The sequence below is a fragment of the Mchenga conophoros genome, linkage group LG7 (assembly GCF_057382185.1).
Source record: "Mchenga conophoros isolate Kocher_MC1m ecotype Shallow Benthic linkage group LG7, M_conophoros_male_GT1.1, whole genome shotgun sequence".
NCBI classification, from domain to species: Eukaryota; Metazoa; Chordata; class Actinopteri; order Cichliformes; family Cichlidae; genus Mchenga; species Mchenga conophoros.
The window spans coordinates 19,934,901-19,943,435 of record NC_140532.1 but is presented as its reverse complement, the minus strand read 5'-3'; the positions used below and the strand labels follow the sequence as shown (position 1 = coordinate 19,943,435).

General features: G+C 41.6%; 1 protein-coding gene across 1 annotated transcript; it reads right to left on the bottom strand.

The window, feature by feature from the left end:
- Positions 1-1,759: 1,759 nt before the first annotated feature.
- LOC146570032 (cyclin-dependent kinase inhibitor 1C-like) lies at positions 1,760-3,534 on the bottom strand. The gene is made up of 3 exons (XM_085282804.1): positions 2,836-3,534; positions 2,556-2,673; positions 1,760-1,990 (listed from the first exon to the last, which is right to left on the bottom strand). Exons 1-2 carry the CDS (start codon positions 3,344-3,346, stop codon positions 2,558-2,560), a joined length of 627 nt encoding a protein of 208 aa, XP_085138930.1. The 5' UTR covers positions 3,347-3,534; the 3' UTR covers positions 1,760-1,990; positions 2,556-2,557.
- Positions 3,535-8,535: the final 5,001 nt, after the last annotated feature.

Sequence of the window (8,535 nt, the reverse complement as noted above, 5' to 3'; positions counted from 1 at the left end):
TGAGAATTTAAAACTGCGGCTGAATGGCCCCCGCAGCTCCCCGTGGGCATATGGGCGTTAATTAGCTGGATATAGCCATAGATTAATTATAATATTTTTTCGCCCATTCGTATCAATAGACCAGGCAGACAAAGTGTCTTTTGTTCCGTGATGCAGGACATTCTGTGGCTGACTGAATAGGTCTTGGCTATGTCTACATGGATTTGCCATATGGCAACAAAAAAGAAAGAATGGAGCCGGAGAGCGCTTTGTGTTGGAAATCAGAACAAGCTCCGTCAGAGCTTATGGCTGCATGGAAATGACAAAGTCACTCTGGCCATCAAAAGTCTCCTTTTTTTTTTGTCAGAAACACTCGTGTCACGCAGTCAAAGCTGCTCAAACGAATGGAGAAACTTGTGGAAAATTATGAAATGTGGCTTTATTTACTTGTGAAAACAGCCCAAAGGGCCCGGAGCGCATTCACACAGACACAGCATTTGGCTTCTTTCAATTAAGGGTAAACTTGCAAGTATGACCTGCTGAATGGTTTGTTTCAATAGACGAGGACAATTACAAAGACTAGTAGTTTTCTTTTTCCAGCTCTGGCAGGTGGCCTCCACGCCCGGTGTATCTACGCCGTGGTAAACAGTGTGTGTGTGCGTGTGTGTGAGAGAGAGAGTGGGTCTTTAGAGGGGCTTGTCGAGTGCGGGTGGATGTGGGGGTGTCTTCGTGGCAGACAAAGCGGGATCCAAAGGCAGCTGCTGCTTCTTTTAGGGAGCGAAAGGGCCTTTAAATCCTCGCCTTATATCCCGCAGCTGCCAAGCAGCATACGGCTGCGACTCAATGCGTTTTCCTCCCGCAAGAGTCTGCGTGAAGAGGACACACTTCCATCGGGGGGAAGGTGAAATCAGGTAGACGTGTCTGTCACCACAGCATGTGTGCTCTTGTGTTCTTCGCAGGGTTTCTTGTGTAACTTTGCAACTGAGTGACCCAATCTCAGAGTGATCGAGGAGCACGAAGCAGTTTCACAAGTAACCCGGCCGCTGATGATGGCAGCTTTGTGGCAACCACACAAAGACGTCATCTGCCTCCTATCTCTGTTTCAATTTCCCTTTTCTTGTTACTCTCGTAACAAAACACACAAACAAATGTGTTTAAAATTAAAGTGGAAGAAAGAAATTTTTATTCACGTCATTCGCAAGACATAATTAGGTCACTTGTATAGAAGAAATACACACAAAATGAAACCGGCTCAGAGATACAAAGAAAACTATTTTTTTCAAGTGTGGGACTAATATGAGGAAGCTACATGATTGCGAAAGTTAAGAACAACAAACCAAAAAAACCCCACAAAATTTCAAAAGAAAAATGTAAATAATAAAATTAAAATTACAAAATATGCCCTTTGGCTAAATCAACAAGGCATTTATCAAATATGAACGAACATAAATAAATTATAAGTTAGAATAGACTTAAAAAAATATACATTTTACCGAACAAAGGGAAAACAAATAATAATAAACACGCACGCATACACAAACGAGAACAGAAATAAACATTTATAAGGTATTGTCTCTATAAAGCTGTACACTTTTGGCCAGTGTAGACGATTCTTTTAAAGAATTTTTTTATAATTGCACAGATGTTAAAACATTTAACACTGTCGAGTGGCTGTATGCAAAAGCAACAATGAAATGCTACATTTGTACTGGATAGAAGTCATTCGGAGAAATCTCCTCTCTCTTTCTTTTTCTCCTGCCCCCCCTCCCACCCCACCCCCAAACCGTTCAGAGTCCTGAGCCTGGTCAGGAGCTCGGATTGCGCTCCGCCGGGGCGCATCGAGCCACAGCCGACCGTTCGGACTTCTTTGTCCCCCCCAACACCGTCCTCTTCTCTCTCTCCTGCGTTTCAGTTGCTTGAGTGGATGGGTCGGTTGACGGGGTGGTGGAGAAACAGTCTCCCGTGATCCTCAAAATGCGCAGGAAAATAGTGCAAAACGAACAAAAAACACCTGAGGAAGAAACAAAACGCAATAAGTTTTCTGAGAAAAGAAGAAGAGGAAAAAAACCCGGCCATTCCTAAGAAAGACGGCGAGTCAGCTTTCTGAGGAAACCTGAGACTCGCACTCAGCAGAAGGCGTCACCCTTTGCCAGAGCCCTTTTTCCCGCCACATCGTGACGCACGAACACCCCTCCCCTCCCCCAACCGCTGGTGTTACTACATCAACTACTATCACTACTACTGCGATTTCACCACCGCAGTCTCGCCCCATCACCCCCCCCCCCCCCCCCCCCCGACACACACACACACACACACACACACACACACACACACACACACACACACACAGAGATAAGGCTGTCTGTGCCTTTTGGCTCACGTAATCCGCTGCAATAATTCAATAATTAAAGCGTAAAAACCATAACACACACACAAAGACACCCCCCCCCCCCCAAAAAAAAAAAAAAAACCGAGGATGCTGAACATGAGAATCTGTTACTCTCTTTATAATAAAGCTTCATTGTCTCCTCTGAGTGTGTAAAAGAAAACAATTTTGATTTTGATTTAGAAAATACCTTCAACGGATCCTCTTCCGCGGAGTTTGTTCCACCTGGATTGGAGACTTGGAGAGGAGACAGGCGGTCATGTCACTCGGTTTTATATCAGTAGGCCTCTTTCGTTTCACGTAGAAGTCTGTGACAAAAGAAACAACAATAGTGAAAAATTAATTTGGATTTATGAGCCGTTATGAAATGATGCGCTGCGCACAGCGGGAGGAAAGGAGGATGGTGTGGATGCTGGTCTAGGAGCCAATAGCAGGCTCGATTTTCAAAATACGAAAGCCGCTGAATTTACCTGTGATGTGTGTGTTGCTGTCAGGAGCGGCCGTTCTCTTGCGCCTGACACACGGGAGCTGCCTGGTGGTCGCTTTCCCTGAGTTGATCTTGTCTATGCGGTTCTCCTGGTTGATCTCCCCCGCGCAAGGAGAGCTGCTGCTCTCTGGCACGGCCAGGCGATCCAGTGCGTCCGCACGAGGGCTCTCCGGGAGAGCAGAATCCGACGTGGGCACGGGCACTCGGATTTTGCCGTCCTGCACAGAGTCCTGGTAAAACACCGGGGTCTTATCCGCAGTCACCGCCTCCCACTCGTAATCCCCTTCCAACGGGGTGTTGGCCTCGAAATTAAAGTTCCATCTCTGCTGGTCCCGTTCGGAAATCTCTCGCAATTTTTCTTTCATCTCCCGGTTCAGCTCGTCGTGATCCACCGGTCCGAAGAGGTTTCGACAGACTCCGGTGCGCCTCTGGAGAGGGAAGGTCTTCCTGGCCACCATCCTCTCTAGCGTGGTTGATAACTGGACGTGGGACATCTCCAAAAACAAATTTCCCCTGGAAAAAAAAGAATCCAAAGTGATAGACTGATCCCTGCTGAGGTTGTATGTTGATAAATGTTGTTGACGTTCAGCCCGAAGTGCGTTTGTATGTGTATCCTAATTCTTACGCTCGTGCCTATGCACGCCGCACCGTTCCGTTTAAATGTACAGCTTTCATAGTAAGTCTTTGGAGTATATAACCTCCTAACGGGCACCTTGATCGCCCTTCTCATTGGTTGCCTTGAAGTCCAGCCCTCTCCAAAACCCCCACCCTGATTTCCCATTTCCCGTTGTACCTATTGGCTTCGTGCCGACCAGAGCGCAGCATTTTGATTTTTTCTCTCTCTGAGTGTCAACCCTCGGGAAAACGGAGCAGTTTTTTTCTTGTGTCAGCAGGAATGTGTTTTACTTCGCATTTGTGTATCTGATTCTACTTTCGGACACCTTGGTTTTTGGTTTTGTCTTCCGTGTTTAGTTGTAAATGCCTCCGACCAAGGGCGTAAAAACGCACCATCACATTATTTTCATACTTCATATTTAGTGTTCAGCAGTTGAACAGCTTCAGTGTGTTATTCTTTAATGTGTAAGGAAAGAAAAACAAATGCTGAAACCCGATCTAACCACTTAACTGATGTTTGACCCTGCCATCATCCGGCACATAAATCCACCCACTTTTCGATTTCTTCACGTTTTCGTTTATTTATTTATTTTTTGTCGCCGATCGCAATGACAGCGATTCCAGTCTGCGGGGATTTGCCCCACAGTGAGCAACTCTGTCTGCAGTACAGAAGCAACGTAAACATTAGTGAGACCTCAATAAACCACAATTTTAGCAGTTTCTTAAATGTGTTTTCTCATTTACTTAATAAAGCAAGGCAACTTTTCGAAATCATTTTTTCTTTTCTAAATGCGTTTTGTTGCATTTTTTATTCATTATTTTACCTTAATATATAATATAGCAAATCGAGAATTTAAGCACCACGCCGTGTTATTTTTGGCAATTAAACATGTACGTCTATCCACTCACAAATGCATAAATCACGCAGGTCACAATCCGCCTGTTATCACTAATGTGTGCGTGTGGCTCTGGGGATTGTTACTGGTAAATAGTCATTATTACTTATGAATAACTTCAAAATATGTACAGTAGCATTTACTACAATACAGGATTTACGTTTTAAATATCATAGCAAGCTTTATTATAAGGGGAGACTCGGGGAGCTCATTCTCCGCCGAAGACAATGCGATATTTGGCAATTTTGAAGAAAATGATCCGGATCCACACCAAAATGTACTGAGTGCTTCAGCTGCCAGTGTTTCACCACACAAACGAGTTTCCAGAAATTCCGCTGTATTTATTTATTTATATTTTATTTTTCTCGTGTCGTGCTGACAGTCAGGCACTGGAAGCACAACTTCCAGAAGTTTGACTTCAGGCTGTCTTAACAAGCAGGGAAACAGTCACGAGAGACGGGCAACGCCTTTTTGCAAGCAATGATGGGTGCATGGCGTCCCGTAGAGGTTCCAGTCTGATACTGCAGCTCAAACCTCAAACTAAACGCAACCATCATCCCCAGAAGAAAATAAAGGAGCAAGACTTACAGTGTATCACCTCCTAGTTTACACATGTGCACATAGATATTTTTAAGTGACACTGGTAACATATTCAGGGGAAAATCTCTATAAATTTTTTTTTATCCACATTCATCCTGAAAAGGAGGATGAATGCAAGCTCTGTGTAACAACGTGATGTCACATAAGGTCAAGAGGTTTACATGTGAGCGTCATCAAAGCAGCATGAAGAAGACCGAGGGACGCAGGGTCTGGCCATATGTGTGCAGGCTTCCTAAAACACTTCCAGTAAAGGTCAGGTGGTCTCATGTGACAGCGACAGTAATATGTGACACTTTTCCTGATTCGGGACTGTAAACTGAATCCATGAGGACTGAAACGATATTATAAGGGTGTAACGTTCATTAGAGGTTTTTTTTTTTAATGATTTTGAAAATAATTAGCTTTCTTTTTACAAGAACAATTAATTGTCTATTAAGAAGAAGCATTTAAAGCACGCATGCTTGAACAATGCTCTTCAACAACAACAAAAAGATTTGTTTTTGAGTCTTTTAACCTTGAAGTGGCCATCCTGGCTTGAAATGTGCTTTAGTGATTTTGTTTAATAAACATGCTGCATAGCACAAATTTGTCAGTCTACTCCTGAAAATTTTACGGGTATTTGTTCAATGTTTAGTGGAATTTTCAGTTTCTTTTCACTACACTGTATTGTTTGCAGTCATAGTTCACAGAACTAAGATTGTTTGTGTGTGTGTGTAAACCACAAATCAGTCAACCCACAAAAACAGCATGGTCACTTGAGGATTAAAGTGAAAATGAACGTAAGCGGGCAGAAATCTGACTGTTGTCTTTTGGCGCCCCCTGCTGGTAATACAACTTTACTAAAATTTGACCCAGCTGGTGAACCTAATTTGAAGCCATGTAAAGTCAATGTAAATGAATAAACACATAAATCGGTTTTATTTTGCTTATACTGATGGTAACCAATTAACTGCACACACAACATCCTCCTAAGCAGATCACAGATAAGGTTGATCAGTGCCTCTGCTGCTGGTTATTTACATATAACTCAGTGCAAACCAAAACTTATCTCATCACTTCGCTCAGTCCCAAGCTGGTTACAGATTTGCTTCACAATTCTTTGATTGTGGGAATAACTCTTCTGCTCCTCGGGTGTACTCCACCAGCTGATACTATCACCTGATGGTTTCAAGTCAATTAAAGTGCAAAGAGAAAGTCTGGATTCATTCGTCTTTCAAAGGGGAAAATAATCTCTTTCATCAGGAGTGGTCAGTCAGCTATGTAGCCTGACTCATTTAGCTGACACATGCAGGAGTATGATTCTTTCATCTTCTCACACACACACACACACACACACACACACACACACACACACACACACACACACACACACACACACACACACACGGTACAGATGACTTAACTTGCTCTTTGACTTGAATGGAAATATCCAGAGGGCCCAATCGAAGTAAAAAAAATAAAAAATAAAAAAACCCCGGCAGCTCACTAGACTGTGGGCAACATGTTGATTGATGGAACAGACAAAGAGGGTTGAGCTCTAACTGTGTTTAAGCTATTGTCAAATACTTGATTAATCAAAGGAAGGCCTTGAACCAAATAGAACAGAATGTGAAATTAAACTGAACTCAAATAAAACATTTAATTAAAAAGTGCATATGAGCAGTAGGTTTTTGGATTGGATTTTATTTGTTTTAACATGTTTCTTTTCCACTGGTCACGTTAAAGCAGTGAAACAAATGTGCATATATGTAGTATATGAAAAAAAAAGAGGCCAACAGCTATGGTCTTTTTTTTAAAGTTAACTGAAGAGGAAAAAATGTAAACACAATAGGAAGAAAACAGCTGTCTACTGATTTATAATGAGTGCATTAATCCCAATTGATGCATTTAACTAGGGACTTGTGTGTTTTTCAGGTTGACTGTGCAAACACATTGTTTGTGTTCTGTTTTTATTGTCGCGGCTCTTGAGTAACTAAAAAGCACACACACGCAGACCCCTCACCTGAACAAACTGATCCTTTTGATCCTGCAGAGTGTCTGCAGGCATCACTGCTGGGACTTTTAGCAGATGAATATACGGTCATCGAGGCCCGCTGTTCCACATGACAGCTATAAAACTGTTTTGTCTGCATGCTTTCTCTGAAGACTGAAGCTGGCAAACATGTGACACACCCATGACGACCCACTCCAAGAGTGATGAGCCACTCCGTCAAACGACATTTAAGATCATCAGACCTTTTACAAGAAATGCATATTCTACAATACAAAGAGAAATGCAAACATAGAGACACTTCAAACTTCTGCTGTGCTACTGATGCATCCATTTGCAACAGCACGACATAAGCAAACATCTGCATATGTTATTTTTAAAGTTGTGCATTGCTGTCAGGACCTTGAAAATACTACCCATTACTGACTATTGCCTCATTACATGTCAGCAAAAGAAAACAAACTTGAAAATGAAAATGTTATGTCACGAAATCAACTTCTTTTTCTGACAGAAAATTGAAGGAGTACATGCTTCATTTGCTTAGTTAATCCACCAGCTACCATCCAACTGGATGGTACATTTCTGCCAAATTGTGAGCTGTAATTATATAAGCCTGTGTCCAGTCCTTTAAAACATTCTGTGCCGAGCTGTTTGTTCAGAAGTTAAAATAGTGCTTTCAGTGTTTTTATAGCACTTATGCATGAGTAAATATCTAAAATGTGCTGCGGTTTGTGGCTGACTTGTTCTATTTCTCTTCAGGCAAAAGACTTTATAGTTCATCTACATGACCCCTGAACATTTTTTGAACTCTGCCTCTCCATTACTTTAGTTGCAAGGGGCTTTACTTCCTTGATTTATGTTGTGCTTTATAATTTTAAAACTTTTATTATAACTATGGTTAAAGTGCAACATGACATGTTCTTAATCATAGAGAGGCAGAGGAGTGCTCTATTTAAAGCAATATATATACTTTAATGCTACTGTTTTTAAAAGCCAGCCAATCAAACTGTTTCCAAGAAATGCTTAAAGCTTCAGGCTACACCATTTATTCCCGTTATGAAAACAAAAGCCAAACACATGCTTCACTCATATGAGTCACTGCACTCATATGATGGCTACTTTGGGCAGTGAGGTCTTTAGAAACAGTGATGCTACACTAAACCTTACACTGAAAACTATAAACATACAACTGGTAGTTGTATTGCTCAAAAAGTTTTGAATGAATTCCAGTGAAACTTTGTAGACGTGTAGTGCGTGTTGTCAATTTATCAACAAATACAAAGTACCATACTAATATTTAAAATATGTCATATTTGTCCTCTGACCTCTCCTTCAAAGCCAATAGACTGAGCTGAAGGTCAAAGTGATAATAAGCAAGTTTTAACTAGCTTTGCATAATGTTATACAGATTTATTACTGCCATTGTTTGTACTGAGAACATATAGGCTTATAGGCAATGATATATGGGTATTCTAAATATCACCTTATATTTTGCATCCAAATATCATATCATATTTGACCTCTGACCTCATGTTTACATCTCACATCTAACTTTCTTTCAAGTTGAACCCACAATGTTTTA

Bases quoted from the DNA above. Each gene is read 5' to 3' on its own strand.
- LOC146570032 (XM_085282804.1), bottom strand. From the start codon at position 3,346: ATGTCCCACGTCCAGTTATCAACCACGCTAGAGAGGATGGTGGCCAGG. The intron at 2,674-2,835 runs GTAAATTCAGCG...CTTTTGTCACAG, and splicing joins CAGCAACACACACATCACAG to ACTTCTACGTGAAACGAAAG.